We start from the raw sequence: 15,767 nt of genomic DNA, 5'->3' as shown, positions 1-15,767 counted from the left end.
TGTAGGGTCCTGCCCCTGGGGAGGAACAACCCCCCGCACCAGGACAGGTTGGGGCTGACCTGCTGGAGAGCAGCTCTGCAGAGAGGGACCTGCGAGTCCTGGTGGGCAACAAGCTGCCCACGAGCCAGCCATGTGCCCTGGTGGCCAAGAAGGCCAATGGTCTTCTGGGGGGCACCAAGAAGACCGTGGCCAGTAGGTGGAGGGAGGTCATCCTCCCCCTCTGCTCTGCCCTGGGGAGGCCACAGCTGGAGCACTGGGTCCAGTTCTGGGCTCCCCAGTTCCAGAAGGACAGGGAACTGCTGGAGAGGGGACAACAAAGGGCCACGGAGATGCTGAGGGGCTGGAGCATCTCTGTGCTGAGGAAAGGCTGAGAGCCCTGGGGCTGTTCAGCCTGGAGAAGAGCAGACTGAGAGGGGTCTCATCAATGCTCAGCAAGAGCTAAAGGGCGGGGGGCAAGAGGATGGGGCCAGACTCTTCTCAGTGGTGCCCGGGGACGGGACAAGGGGCAACGGGCACAAACTGGAATGAAGAAAATAAGGACAAGTTCATTTTGAGGGTGGCAGAGCCCTGGCACAGGCTGCCCAGAGAGGTGTGGAGTCTCCTGCTCTGGAGATATCCCAAACCCGTCTCCAACATGCCCTGGGTGACCCTGCTCTGGCAGGGGGTGGGACTGGATGGTCTCCGGAGGTCCCTTCCCTTTGCCCTCTACAACTCCCTGAAAGGAGGTTGTAGAGGTGGCTGTTGGCCTCTTCTCCCAGGTGAATAATGACAGGACCAGAGGAAATGGTCTGCAGCTGCGGCAGAGGAGGTTTAGATTAGATAGTAGGAAGAATTACTTTACTGAAAGAGTGGTCAGGCACTGGAACGACCTGCCCAGGGAGGTGGTTGAGTCACCATCCCTAGAGGTGTTTAAGAAACGTCTAGATGTGGCACTTCAGGGCATGCTCTAGTGACAGAGAGTGTAGGGGGTCTGGTTGGACTCGATGATCTTAGGGGTCCTTTCCAACCATGAAGATTCTGTGATTCTGTGATTCTGTGATTCCCACCCCTGCCGGTCTGTGACTGCCCGGCCGGTTTAATTCACATCTACTAAGTGCAGTAATCGACACAGTTTTAATTACCTTCATCCTCGACTCGTGAGCAAGTCCTTAACCTCAAGTTTCCAGCGTCTAAGTTCAAATTCCAAAGACCAAACTCCGAGGCGCCCAATGCCAGAGGGCAAGTCTGCAACCAAGAGCAAACCTGGCCTCCCCGTGCCTCAGTTTCTCCTTTCGCAGTCTTCTTACCGACCGATAATTCGTTGCTCCTACTCAAATAAGGCCTCGTATCCAGGGGTTTTAAACCCTCGACAACGGGCTGCAGATCCCTCGCTGTCCAATAACCTGCTACTCCTGGGGTTTTTCTTGGAATCGCTAGGGCAAATATGGTTTTTTTCCCCCTTTAAAATACCTTACAACAGCGACCGACGAAGGGGACAGCGAGGCTGAAGGGACGCGACGGGCTATTTCACAACCAGGCAGCGGAAATCCCTGTCTTTTGCCTCAGAGTGGCCTGGGATCCGCGTGAACGCACGGATCCCAGGCCCGCAACAGGCCTCTGCATTCCCAGACCTGGTTCTTTTACCAGGATTTTCGGAAAATACAGTAAAAACGGCAATCCTGGGGTAAAAGTATTTTTGCCAAGGGGTTACAGCCCAGTATTGCTGGTGCTGAGCAGCCGTGGAAGTTAACATGGAGGAGGAGGAGGGCACGCAGCCGCGGACACAGCTAAAAAGTGGGTTTTTTTCCCCTTTTTGCATTATGCCATTGATTTATAGGGACCTTTGAAGAAGCGCGGAGGTGGAGGTGCGCTGCGGGGCTCCTCCAGGCCTTTTTTCAAACTGCCCTTGCTTTGGGGAAGGAACCAGAAAGTCCCAGGCTCACCTTGGTCTCCGCCGCTCGCAGAAGGCTCAGGACCTCTCCTTCTCGGGCATAATCCAGGGGCGTGTGGCCCATCTCATTCTTCTGCAGGGGGTTGGCACCTGGTGGCGGGGAGAAACAACGAAGATCAGGGGATGGGAGTTTGAATCTTGGGGCAGAAGGAGCAGGACGCACATCTCGTGCCTCCCGTCCTAGCCGGCGTTCCCCTCCTAACCTTTGCTCCAAGGAGGACCTGGAGGAGAAAGGGACAATGTACGACCAGCGGGGACAGGCATGGGGGCGGCCGGGGAGGAAGAAAAGAAATTGTCACCGCTAACGATCGGCTTGACGGGGAAGAGCTGCTGGGGGTGGGGAAGGGATGGGAGCACACGGTGGCCAGAAGAAAACGCAGCTTCACAAAAGCACCCGCTCCCCATCCCGCGGCAGCCACACGGGACCGTTTCGGCTTCGATTGGACGCGCCACCCGTCCCTTCCGTCACCCCGAGCCGGAGCCGGATCTGCCTGTCACCTGCTAAACAGCTGCCACCCGCAGCCACAGCTGGGGGAAAACCACGCTCTTCTTTAGAATTTCATTTATATCTAAAAAAAAAAAGGCACCAAACCCCGAAGACTGAACTGGAGAGAGTCAGACGGGCACCCCCACAGAAACAAGGTGGCGTGGAGAGATGTCCCCATCCTCTGTCCCCGTCCCAGACACCGGATTGTGGAAGAACATGCACAGCCAGACTGGTCCCAGTTGCAGTGATGGGATGGTTATAGAGGGAATCTCGGATGGGGCAGTCCGGGATCAGGAGAAGGGCACAGGGAACAGCCTGTGATGCAGGCGGGGACCCTCAGGGATTCACCTCTGGCTCTTGGCGTCTCAGGAGGTACCTCTGGAGGGATTGGGCACCGATGCTGGTGCGCGCTGGGACTCCACGACAGCCAACCGGACACCAACCGGACACCAAGGGTTGTGAGAACGAGCCTTCAAGTCGCCCCCAACCCCAGCAAGGTGGTGCTCGAGCTGGCCATCTGTCCTGGGTTGAGCAACCCGGCACTCATTTCTCTTCTAATGCTTGGGAAAACTGTTTAGAAGACTCTAGTTTCTGAATTCGTGAAAATATTTCCTTTATAGCCAGCTATGGGATGTGGGATTCAAGGTCTCGGTGTCTTCAAGCTCGCCAGGTGCGGGGACGAGGAGAAGCGAGACCCGGTCTCTTGACCCAAGCTGCCAAAAGGGTTATTTCATACTACGAATGGCACATTCCATAGAAATTTGAAAGATTGCTGGGGAGTTTCTCCTATTCCATGATGTCTGGGACCCCGAGAACTCCTTGCCCTGATGCCGGAGCCCTGAGCCCTTCCCTTCCTCCCGAAGCCACAGCGCTCGCGGTGTCCCACATTGGCTGCCCCCTGCAAACAGTCTGGGTATAATCTTGGTGTATTTTATATTGGTATCAGGATCAATACTGGCTCTCTAGGGTTATTAATGTTAATTATTCAGTCTTATCTTATTAAATCTATTTATATTTCAACCCTCGGGTTTCCTTGGTTTTCCCCGATTCCCCTTCCCGGCTGGGGAGGGGTCATCAGGTGAGAGAATAATTGTCTAAAGGACAAGAAATTGTGGTGGGTTTCTCAAACCATAACACCATCCCACGGGGCTCGAAGGGGGTTCCCGAGCCCTGCGAGCAGCCTGGCGAGGGGGAGGCCCGGGCAGTGTGAGAGCATCCCTAGGGCTCGGCGAACATCCCGCATCCTGCTGGGAGCGAGCCGGGAGACGCAAACCAGGCTGCAGCTCCTGCTTCCAGAGCGCGAAGCACATGCAGCGCTCAATAAATTGGATATTAGGAAAAATTTTTACACTTGAAAGGGTTGTTAAGTGTTGGGACAGGCTACCCAAGGCAGTGGTGGAGTCGCCATCCCTGGAGGGATTTAAAAGCCGGGCAGACGTGGTGCTGAGGGACATGGGGTAGTGGTGGGTTTGTCAGTGTTGGGTTGATGGTTGGACTCGACGATCTGAAAGGTCCCTTCCAACCTGGACCATTCTATGAATAGTCTGGAGAAGCGGCCAAGCTTTCTGCCCTAAAACCCTAAAAAAAAACCCACTCAAGGTGTTTCCGAAATCCTTAAAATTTCCTTTCTATTTTTTACATGGAAAGGTCGTCAAGCATTGGAAGAGGTGGCCCAGGGCAGTGGTGGAGTTGCCATCCCTGAAGGGATTTAAGAAATGGGTAGACATAGTGCTCAGAGATATGGTTTAGTGATGGTTTTTGTCAGCGTTGGGTTGATGGTTGGACTCGATGATCTGAAAGGTCCCTTCCAACCTGGATGATTCTATGATTTTAGGAATAGTCTGGGGAAGCGGCCGAGCTTTCTGCCCTAAAACCCTAAAAAAAAAACCCCAAGGTTTTTCCAAAACCCCTTAAAATTTCCTTTCTATTTTTACACCGAAAAGGTTATTAAGCCTTGGATGAGGCTGCCCAGGGCAGTGGTGGAGTCGCCATCCCTGGAGGGATTTAAAAGCCGGGCAGACGTGGTGCTGTGGGACATGGGTTAGCGGTGGGTTTGTCAGTGTTGGGTTGATGGTTGGACTCGATGACCTGAAAGGTCACTTCTGACCTGGGCAACGCTATGATTCTCTGATTCTATAAAATCGAGCAGCGACCATCAGAGCTGGAAGACACGTGGGGCCGCCCGGCGAGTGGGAGCCGGAGAGATGAGCCGCTTCTGAGCGTTGGCATCAGGGATCTATATTTGCTTACAGAATGAAAAATGCGCTCCATAAACATTCGACACCGAGTAATTTCTATCGCGAGCCTTGTCATTGCGAATAAAGAAGATGATGGAGACAGGTGAGATTATATACTGCCGGTGGCTGGCCACTCAATATCTCTTAAATAAGAGCCGGTTCTCCCACGGCCCGCCCCCCTTCCCCCACCAAAACCCACCCCGGGTGGGCGCACGGGGACGGGGGTGACTTCTCTGCCCCCCCCCCCCACCTCCCAAAATGATGAGCTCCTCGAGGCTCTTATTCCACATGAAGGCTGAGGGTTTGTTCGGCTGCTCCCGGATCTATCAATAATGGCTCTCCAATATTGGCCTAATCCCCCTGTTAATGGCTTTGACGACTTGACTAATTGCCGCAATAATTGATAGAACCCGACTCCTCCAACTGGTCGATTCCGACCTGGCGTAGGGGCGGCAATAAAATATTACGCCGCCATAAATAACGGCGTCGCTTCGCCGGCTAATAGAAGGTAAAAGTGGCCAGGGGTTCGACAAACGCCCCGGCCTGACCCCCCCCCCCCAACCCAGTCCCCGTCCCCACCTCCTCCCTGCCCTCTCCCACCCCGGCAGCTGGCGGCGGAGGGGACGCCAACCTTCCGAGGCTTAATAGAAGGCCATTTGTCACCTCCCACAAGCTGTCTGATGCCGGAGATGGACACCTGGGCAACACCTCGGGCTGTGCGAGCCCGCCGCCTCCTCCCGCACCTCCCCGCTCGTATTAGGAGGCCCCGGCTTATAATATTTGATAAATAGCGCGTCGGTTCACTGCCAGCGCCCGCGCAGCCACGCGGCGCAGGAGCAGCTGCAGAAGGTCACTCATTGGGGAAATATGTTTCTGTCAGCCGTATCGAAAAAAGTTTAGGAGAGTGACAGGCCTCAATTTTTCAAATTTTATTAACTCCCTCCTCTTAACAATTTGTCTTGAATTCCTTCAGATTCTGGATAACTGTCAATAGAGCTCCCGACACGGCAGGTGCTGGTACCCGGGTCCTCCGCTGCCATCGGGGAGGAGATGGGGATGGCAGGAGGAGATGGGGATGGCAGGAGATGGAGACGGCAGGAGGAGATGGAGATGGCAGGAAGAGATGGAGATGGCAGGAGGAGATGGCAGGAGATGGAGATGTCTGGAGGAGATGGGGATGAGAGGAGGAGGAGATGGCAGGAGGAGACGAGGATGGCAGGAGAAGATGGAGATGGCAGGAGGAGATGGGGATGGCAGGAGATGGGGATGGCAGGAGATGGAGAAAGCAGGAGGAGATGGCAGGAGGAGATGGGGATGGCAGAAGGAGGAGGAGATGGGGATGACAGGAGGAGACGGGGATGGCAGGAGGAGACGGGGATGCCTGGAGGAGGAGGGGATGGCAGGAGGAGATGGGGATGGCAGGAGGAGATGGGGATGGCAGAAGGAGTAGGACATGGCAGGAGGAGTAGGACACGGCAGGAGGAGATGGGGATGGCAGGAGGAGATGGGGATGGCAGGAGGAGAAGGGGATGGCAGGAGGAGATGGGGATGGTTGGAGGAGCAGGAGATGGCAGGATGAGATGGAGATGGCTGGAGGAGATGGAGATGGCAGGAGAGGATGGGGATGGCAGGAGGAGATGGAGATGGCAGGAGGAGATGGGGATGGCTGGAGGAGGAGGAGATGGCAGGAGGAGGAGGGGATGGCAGGAGGAGAAGGGGCTGGTTGGAGGAGCAGGAGATGGCGGGAGGAGGAGGGGATGGCAGGAGGAGAGGGGGATGGCAGGAGGAGATAGGGATGGCAGGAGGAGATGGGGATGGCAGAAGGAGGAGGAGATGGGGATGAGAGGAGGAGGAGATGGCAGGAGGAGATGGGGATGGCTGGAGGAGCAGGAGATGGCAAGAGGAGATGGAGATGGCTGGAGGAGGAGGAGATGGCAGGAGGAGATGGGGATGGCAGGAGGACCTGGGACCCTGCCGCAGCTCGGTCCTTGCTCCCCGTCCTCCCCTATAGCCTGTCCTGGCAGGGCAGAGGAGCGGAGACCTGGCTCGGGCCATGTAGCCAAATACATGCCTGCTGAAGGAAGAACAAGTCTCCCACCTCGGACAGACAGAATGGGGCTCACAGTGACATCACTGACCCCGAGAGCTACGTTTCTCCAAAGACTGGACACGGAGAGGCTTGGGAGAGCCCTAGGCACTGAGACCAGGAAAGGAGGACGTGTGAGGACCTCATTTCATGGTGCAACGAGATGCTGTGAAAGCTCCTGCATGGACTGCTGCTCCCGGGCATCCTCAGAGGTAACCTCCAGCTGAGCATTTGGGTCCGAGCCTCTCGCCGGCAGACCACTCAACAGGAGCTGCTCTGGGGACAGAGGACACGACTCCTCCAAACTAGCACGAGATGGTCTATGTCCTGGTGCCACCCCAAAGGTCCTGTCTGCAAAAGAGCTGGACAGAAGTGGTGACCTGTGTGATGGACAAGATGCCAAAATGTCCAACATCTCATTATCTTCCTTCGCTTGAGTCCTGAAGATTCGATATGGTGAAGGTGGCAACCAAGCGCTTGGGCGAGTCTCCGGTGCAGAAGACAGCACAGCTTCAGTCAAGAAGGCCATTGAAAGCCGTTCCCCCCAGTATAAAGCCATCTCCAGTCTCTCAGAAGCAGAGCTGCTAATTTCATACACCAAGTTGTCGACCAGATCTTGCAAGCATCCCTTCAGAGCAGCTGTCTGACCATCACAACGTCATTTCAGCGAGGGCTCCTCCAGGGCCCTCCACTCATTCAGGTCCTCATCAGACCCTTCCCAGTGAGGAGAGCACCCAGGTCAACCCTTACCCATGGCACTGACACGTCAGCATGGACCGAACCCTCCAAGGGACCAATGCAGCTCCCTGGCCACCAGACAAATCCAGGCTGAGCCCCGGCTCTGAGCCTCTCCCAGCTGGAAGGGAGAGGTCCTGGATATACCACGGGGAAGGGACAATACCATGGACCTCCAGGACACTCATCCCTGCTCTTCATGGCACCGTGCAGGCGTCATCGCCCTGCCCTGCCCCGAGGAGCACCCCGAGCTCTTTCAGCAGGCTGAGTGAGCACCTCTCCTGCCAAAGCCACCGCCTTGGACCCGTCGCCGCTCTGCTTGCCAAGCCCCATGCTCCAGCACGCGGGAGGGAACTGGGAGAGCACCCCTGTCCCTGCAGCAGACTCTGCAGGACCCAATCCACAGTTTCCCCTGGGTAGGGGGGAAAAAAACGAACTAATTTTTCTGGTGAAGGAAACTAAATCCCAGAAAGAAGAGCCTGGAAATCCCTAAATCCCAGAAAGAAGAGCCTGGAAATGCCCAAAGCCACAGTGGGTGTGGTGGTGAGGATGCTGGGGATGGGCACTGAGCATCTGTCCCCCCGAACCAGACAAGAGCTGAGACGAGTGACACAACTCCGGCGGGCTAAATGCGCTTCGTCCCCGCAGTTACACCTCTCCGCATCCCTGTTCAAGCATAGCCTGGGATTCTCCAGGAGGAAGCAGGCCACAGGACCTGCCGGGGATAACACAATGTCATCAGCCGTCAGCTTTGACGAGGAATGGCATTATTATTGCTCCGCGTGGCTAGTTAAAGTAATATAAAAAGACTTGTGTCCTCCTGAGTCTTCCATGATTGAATTAGCATGATCACCCCTTTTTTCCAGTAAGGTAAACCTGCTTTTAAATCAATAAGACGCACATTCCACAAGCAGTTTTTAACACACAACATTAACAGGAAAGTGGCCACCCCAGCCTGTGGTCCCACCACCCTTTTCCTGCCCGACATCTCAATAAATACAGGAGACACGTTACGGGGCGCTGCTCCACGCATGGGACAATGACCTTTTCTTGAAGGACCTGCTACCACATGGAATTAATCTTCCCAAGCGCCACTTGGATTTCAACACGCACGTATGCTCCCCTGGGAATATCCTCAAATCTCATCAAGGGAAGACCCGGAGCAAGACTTTCAAAGGTACCGGGTAGAAGCAGAAGTTGCGGGGATGCTTGAGGATAATGCTCCGGGTGATCCAGCATCCAGCCCCACCTTCTTGGTGGCATTTGCTAATTGTCCTGGACAGGAGAGGATCAAACCATCTCAATGTATGGACAGGCTGAGGCCAATTTTCCCTTTGGTCCTTCCAGTGAAAACATGAGTCTCCAAAGGAGTAAACGCTCAGGGTACTTAATGACCATGCCCATGGCAGGGGGTTGGAACTAGATGATCTTTAAGGTCCGTTCCAACCCAAACCACTCCATGATTCTACGACCACGGTGAGTAGTTGCAAGCTCCCAAGCTTCTCCAAACATCTACCCACAGCTCCAGGCATGGACACACACACGTACATCCAGAGTACTCCCACCCAGTTGAAGAAATCATGTAAAAAAGTAATGGGGAGGGAAAAAGGAGATAGAAAAGAGTGAATGAAACCTCTCAAAGAAGAGCAGCTCCCCCAGACCCCAGCAGATTGCCCCAGGGAAGAAGCATGGCTGTGGTTAAGGACCCATTTTCTTCTGAGGACAGCGGTTGTCCTTTCTGTGGCAATATCACAACCACGGGGAGCGGGGCAGAAATCAACGGCGCTCAGAAATCATCGAATCACAGAATCACAGAATGGTTTGTGTGGGAAGGGACCTTAAAGGCCACCCAGTGCCACCCCCTGCCCTGGCAGGGACACCTCCCACCAGCCCAGCTTGCTCCAAGCCCCGGCCAACCTGGCCTTGAACCCCTCCAGGGATGGGGCAGCCACAGCTTCTCTGGGCAACCTCTTGATGAGGAGGTGCAGAGCAAAAGTGATGCTAAAGGTATCAACAACCCCCCCGGATGGCTGCCAAGCTGGAATATAAGGAACAAAACCCTTCTAGAGATGCACAGAGGGTGGTAAACGACAGACATCACCAGCAGGAGCAAAATCCACACTGGCGGAGGCTGCATGAAAAGCAGGACTTGCCAAACAAGCTTTAATTCCCTCTTTGAGGGACTACACAGAAACACAGAATGACAGGGGTTGGAAGGGACCTCTGGAGACCCTCCAGCCCAACCTCCTGCTAGAGCAGGGTCACCCAGAGCAGGTTGCACAGGAACGCGTCCAGGTGGGGTTTGAATGTCTCCAGAGACGGAGACTCCACCACCTACAAATGTAGCTGAGAAGGTAAGTGCAGATACAGTGCACCGATCGATGAGAACCACTCATTAGCCATTCATAATGCCCTCATTAAAGATGTTAGTGCTGTAGAACGCAACGATACCGCAAACACTGACCACAAGTTGCAAAAAAGATTTAGAAAATGATTCCCAAGCACGCTGCTGTGCCTGGAGGTGGTGATACCACACAGTCCAGCGGGGTTTTCAACATTTACTGCTAAACGGTCCCTTCTGGGGAACAGGATCTGTGCTCCCCTCCTCCACCCAAAGCCTTTCCAGCATGAGTTTGTCCAGCGTCATGTAGTTATAGGACAAGGGGGAAGGGTTTTCCACTGCAAGAGGGGAGATGGAGCTGAGATCTCGGGCAGAAATTCTTGGCTGTGAGGGCGGTGAGCCCCTGGCCCAGGTTGCCCAGAGAAGCTGTGGCTGCCCCAGCCCTGGAGGGGTTCAAGGCCAGGTTGGCCGGGGCTTAGAGCAAGCTGGGCTGGTGGGAGGTGTCCCTGCCCAGGGCAGGGGGTGGCACTGGGTGGCCTTTAAGGTCCCTTCCCACCCAAACCATTCCGTGATTCGATGATTCAATGAACTAGAAGCCTCTGGACTAGAGAGAGTCTATGAAAAGGAGAGATCTTCTAAACCAGCACCATCCAGAGGTCCCGAGATGAAGGTCCGATGCTGAGGAGGGCAGGTAGGACACAGCAGAGAGAGGGACGGCTTGAGCAAAGCTCACAAACCCCGCGAACCAGGCTGGGGACAAATCTGTGTGTGCTTCTGGTGAGGGCCAAAAGCAGGATGTGCCAACTGGAACGGCGGCAGAGGAGACTGGTGACAGCAGGAGGGAGGACAACAGCAGGATGCCTTAATGCATAAACTGCTGCAGTGAAGGAATAAGTCCCACCGGACATGTTGGGTATAAAAGACTGGAGAAAAAAAAGAAGTAAGTTGATTGTAGGAGCCAGTAACACCGAATTTGTACAGAATGACGAAGAATCCATGGCCGAGGAGCTCTGTTCCTCAGGAGGAGGAGAGGGATCTTGCCAGAAATAAAGCAGCAGCAGAAAACTTTCAGAATCAGGGATGTTGAAGGCTAAAGAAACCCGTGCTATATATTAAAAAGGTTTTATAATGAGGAAAGTTAGGATCTTAAGAATAAACCACCTCCACGTCCTTCGAAGCCTGGAAACTGCGTCCAGATGAGGAAAACACAACGGAGCGCTTGCTCTGGTTAAACGGAAAAAATACAGGTCAAAATGGATTTAAAAGGAGCCCTCGCTTCGGGAATGAAAACCAGAAGCTCTTTTTGGCCATCCCAGGAGCCGGGAGGAGGAGGAGGAGGAGGTGAGTTTCGGTGGGTGACCGAGGAGAAGCAGGAGGCTCGAGGGGACGCATCCAGTCCCCAGGGAAAGGCTCCTGCAGGGACGTGCCGCAGGGACACACCGCGGGGAACGGCCTCAAGCTACAGAGTGAGCAGAAATGGTTTAAAAGCACTCCCGAGCGTTAACAAATTGCCAGGATGGGAGAGTTTTCACCGAGGAGCTCAGAAGGAGCTCAAACACCAAATTATCCACCAGCGCTAAAGAAAAAGGCTCCTCGTGGATAAATGATGAGTTAAAGACTGAAAACGAAGGATTTAAAGGAGAGCGAATGGTCAGCGTCCTCCGGGGAAGAAACCTGTCCCAGGGCATCCAGGGGTTTCTGCTGACGCCCCTGCGCTCAGCCCACCTGCGAGTGCTGGGAGACTGATACGACAAAGGTGACCACCAATGCTAATTATTCGGAGCCATCTGAGCGACAGCCATGAGTGGCAAGTGAAACTCCACCCAGATAAGAGATGTAACCCAATGCAGGGGTGGAAGAATCAATCTGAGTTACGTATGAGCAGTGCCCAGCACCGAGCCGTCCTCGGCCGGGAAATGGAGCACGAGGGGCTGGAGCGGCCACCAACAGTTCTGTGATTCTATGAAGCCACTGCTGAACAGAAGCGGGAATTAGCTCAGAAAGAAGAATCGTAGAATTGTCCAGGTTGGAAGGGACCTTTCAGATCATCCAGTCTAACACTGACAAACCCACCACTACCCCATGTCCCTCAGCACCACGTCTGCCCGGCTTTTAAATCCCTCCAGGGATGGCGACTCCACCACTGCCCTGGGCAGCCTCTTCCAATGCTTGACAATCCTTTCCGTGAAGGCATTTTTCCTGATATCCATCTTAAACCTGCCCTGGTGCAACTTGAGGCCGTTTCCTCTGAACCTGGGCCAGGGGCTCACTGCCCTCACAGCCAAGAATTTCTGCCTGAGATCTCATCTAAATCTCCCCTCTTCCAGTTTGAAGCCATCAACCTTCATCCTATCACTACATGCCCTTGTAAAAAGTCCCTCCCCAGCTTTCCTGAAGCCCCTTTAGGGACTGGAAGGTCCCCTGTACCCGACCCACAGCACTGTAGGCGCAACTCAGACGCAGACCTGATGATGAGGATGAAGAAGGGAAGACGACGTTGTACGTTCTTGCGCTCCGTGCCCAAGACTTGACACATCAGAGGAAATGAAGGCTTCCCTTAAGACGTCACCAATATTCACCAAGTCTTATCTCAAACTGCTTCCAACTTGCCCGAACACTTGAATTCACGCTGCCTTCAACCCAACCTTCTCCATGGGGAGGACCAGAGCGTGTAAAGCCTCACAGAATCATAGAATTGTTAGGGTTGGAAGGGACCTTAAAGATCATCTAGTTCCAACCCCCCTGCCATGGGCAGGGACACCTCCCACTAGATCAGGTTGCTCAGAGCCCCGTCCAGCCTGGCCTTAAAAACCTCCAGGGATGGGTCTTCCACCACCTCTCTGGGCAACCTGTGCCAGTGTCTCACCACCCTCATGGTGAAGAACCTCTTCCTAACGTCCAGTCTGAATTGACCCATCTCTAGTTTTAATCCATTCCCTCTAGTCCTACCATTCCCCGACATCCTAAAAAGTCCCTCCCCAGCTTTCTTGTAGGCCCCCTTAAGATACTGGTAGGCCACTAGAAGGTCTCCTTGGAGCCTTCTTTTCTCCAGACTGAACAACCCCAACTCTCTCAGTCTGTCCTCATGGGAGAGGTGCTCCAGCCCTCTGATCATCCCTGTGGCCCTTCTCTGGACACGTTCCAGCGCGTCCGTATCTCTCTTATAGTAGGGGCTCCAGAATTGGACGCGGTACTACAGGTGGGGTCTCACGAAAGTGGAATTGCCTCGGGCAATTTGGACTCTAGTTTGGGCTCTGAAAACCCTTTATTCTTTGCGATGCCTTTTAAAATAAGTTGACCCACCTGCTCCTTTCAGTCCTGCTTTATTATAACGTTTTATTATAAGTTGCTTTTTCCCTACTCGATACCTGGGCGTGAAAACAAACCTTAGTCTCGTTTGTAAGGTTAAGGGCACGGGAAGGGAAACGAAAGAATCGTCACCTCTCTCCCTACACGTGCGCAGAGCCATTAAACTCATGACAAACATTATGTCACTGTAGGGTTTTGTACCCAGAAACACTCCGAGAGGGATCTGTTTGCTCCCCGGCCCCGTGGGGCAACTATTCTTAAGCGCTCCGGTACGGACATAAACGCGCTTGCACTTATAGGCTTATTGCTCTCGCCACGGAGGGATGCGAGACGCTGGGATGCTGCGATGTGATTGGTTTCTAAATCCCAGTCTCACAGGATTTTAATTACTGGTCTGGCGCGGCTGGGAGTGGAACTTGCTGCCGTCGGATGGAGGGGGTCGATACACCGGCCCAGAACATATTGAGCCGCGGCGCTCGCAGACTCTATTGCGCTATTTAATCATCTTTTGCAAAATTTACAGTGCAACAGAAGGAATCGATACTGAATTTATCGCATTCCCTTGTAAATATGAGCACGGAGAGGGAGGGAGGGTTTCACTCTCGCTGGCCGGGGATGGACGCGTGGCAGCAGACCCGGGGCAAACCTCCAGGTAGAGAACGTGGGGGCAGCACCCATGTGTCTGACCCCAAAAACACCCCCCCTGAAGGGCTCGGTGCCCCCCGAGGCTCCCTCGCTTTCTCACTCAGTTTCCCCAGTTTTGGTCTTGTTTATGCTGGCGACTCCACCGATCCCCGTGAAACAACGATGTCACCTTCTCGGGATGTGATCCCCGCTGCTCCGTCCCCACGCGCTGGCTGCTGGGGACCTGGGAGGCCACAGCTCCCCCGTGATGTCCTTCCCCCCCTCCTCTCTCCGTAAGAAGGGAGCCCTTTCCAGCCGGGATGCAACTGAAAAGGCTCTACGGTACTTAGACTAAGAATTACGCAGAATTCAAACACAAGATACGGTTAGCGATAGGGTTTAGTGGTGGTTTTTGGCAGTGTTGGGTCGATGGTTGGACTCGATGATCTGAAAGGTCCCATCCAACCCGGACAATTCTATGATTCTGTGATTCTAAGAAAGCCATAATTACAGCCATAATTACAACCTGATTTTTTCCCCGAGAATACCACAAGCACTTTCACTTTCTGATGTCAGAAGCCCATCCCCCCGTAACGCTGGCTCTGTAATTCACTTACCCATCGCTCACCCTGTTCACGGTACCTGCAATTAGAGCGAACCAAGAGGGGAGCGTGCAGCGTTACCAACGAACGCGCTGTGCTCAATTTCCCGGCAGATCGAGTTCAGAACTCCGGGATAATGCAGCTTCAGCTAAAACGTTTCATAAATGCATGTTCTTTCCTTCCTCTCTAATTAGAGATGTGCTCAGAGCTGACTCGATGGCTCGTGTTTTGCAGGAGAGGCTCGAGCAGGAGCCCCAGGCATGTGTGCCGGGGGCTCCCAAGGCGGTGGGGCCGGTGAGGATGCTCCGAGTCGAGCCCCCAGCTCTGTGCCTCGGCTACTCAGCCTCTCTGCACCTCCGAGACCATCAACCCCAGTCCAAGAGCTGGTACGGGGAGAGGAACCAGTGCTGGAGTCACACACCGAGGGTCTCACACAGGAAGAAGGAGGCAAAGGGCATTTTGGAGGAGGCATTCCGTGATTCCCTGTGCAGGAGCAGCCGGGCCAGCCTGCACGCTGGAGGAGCTGGAACCAAAGGGGCTTTCTGAAGGTGGGAAGTAGAAAGAACAGTGGTCAACCATAGAATCATCATAGAATGATAGAATTGTCCAGGTCTGAAGGGACCTTTCAGATCATCGAGTCCAACCATCAACCCAACACTGACAAACCCACCACTACCCCATGTCCCTCAGCACCACGTCTGCCCGGCTTGTAAATCCCTCCAGGGATGGCGACTCCACCACTGCCCTGGGCAGCCTCTTCCAATGCCTGACAACCCTTTCAGGGAAGACATTTTCCCTAATATCCATCCTAAACCTCCCCTGGCGCAACTTGAGGCCGTTTCCTCTTGTCCCATGGCCTGTTCCTTGGGAGAAGAGACCGACCCCCCCTGGCTACCCCCTCCTTTCAGGGGGTTGCAGAGAGCGAGAAGGTCTCCCCTCAGCCTCCTTTTCTCCAGGCTGAACACCCCAGCTCCCTCAGCCGCTCCTCACCAGACTTGTGCTCCAGACCCCTCACCAGCTCCGGTGCCCTTCTCTGGACCCGCTCCAGCACCTCAATGGCTTTTTTTGTGGTGAGGGGCCCAAAACTGGACACAGCACTCGAGGTGGGGCCTCACCAGTGCCTAGTACAGGGGGACCGTCACTGCCCCAGTCCTGCTGGCCGCACTGTTCCTGCCACAGGCCAGGATGCTGTTGGCCTTCTCGGCCACCTGGGCACACTGCTGGCTCATATTTAGCTGGCTCTTGACCAACACCCCCAGGTCCTTTTCCCCCGGGCAGCTCTCCAGCCACTCTGCCCCCAGCCTGTAGTGTTCATGGGGTTGGGGTGACCCAAGTGCAGGACGCGGCACTTGGCCTCGTTGCACCGATGATCAGGAGAGCGCTGGGGACACACAGTGAGGCTGCTCAGGTGTGACA

The 15,767-nt window shown here is 54.5% G+C and overlaps 1 protein-coding gene across 1 annotated transcript in view; it reads right to left on the bottom strand.

Moving 5' to 3' along the window:
• CLPB (ClpB family mitochondrial disaggregase) overlaps positions 1–15,767 on the bottom strand; it is a 107,191-nt gene that overhangs the window by 39,551 nt on the left and 51,873 nt on the right. The window contains exon 6 of the mRNA XM_063328036.1: positions 1,923–2,020. Within this exon, the coding sequence (XP_063184106.1) occupies positions 1,923–2,020 (98 nt within the window). The remainder of the gene's footprint in view (positions 1–1,922; positions 2,021–15,767) is intronic.

This window comes from Chroicocephalus ridibundus, chromosome 1 (genome assembly GCF_963924245.1).
Source record: "Chroicocephalus ridibundus chromosome 1, bChrRid1.1, whole genome shotgun sequence".
NCBI classification, from domain to species: domain Eukaryota; kingdom Metazoa; phylum Chordata; class Aves; order Charadriiformes; family Laridae; genus Chroicocephalus; species Chroicocephalus ridibundus.
Note: the sequence above shows the minus strand (reverse complement) of the source record. Positions and strands in the feature narration are given on the sequence as shown.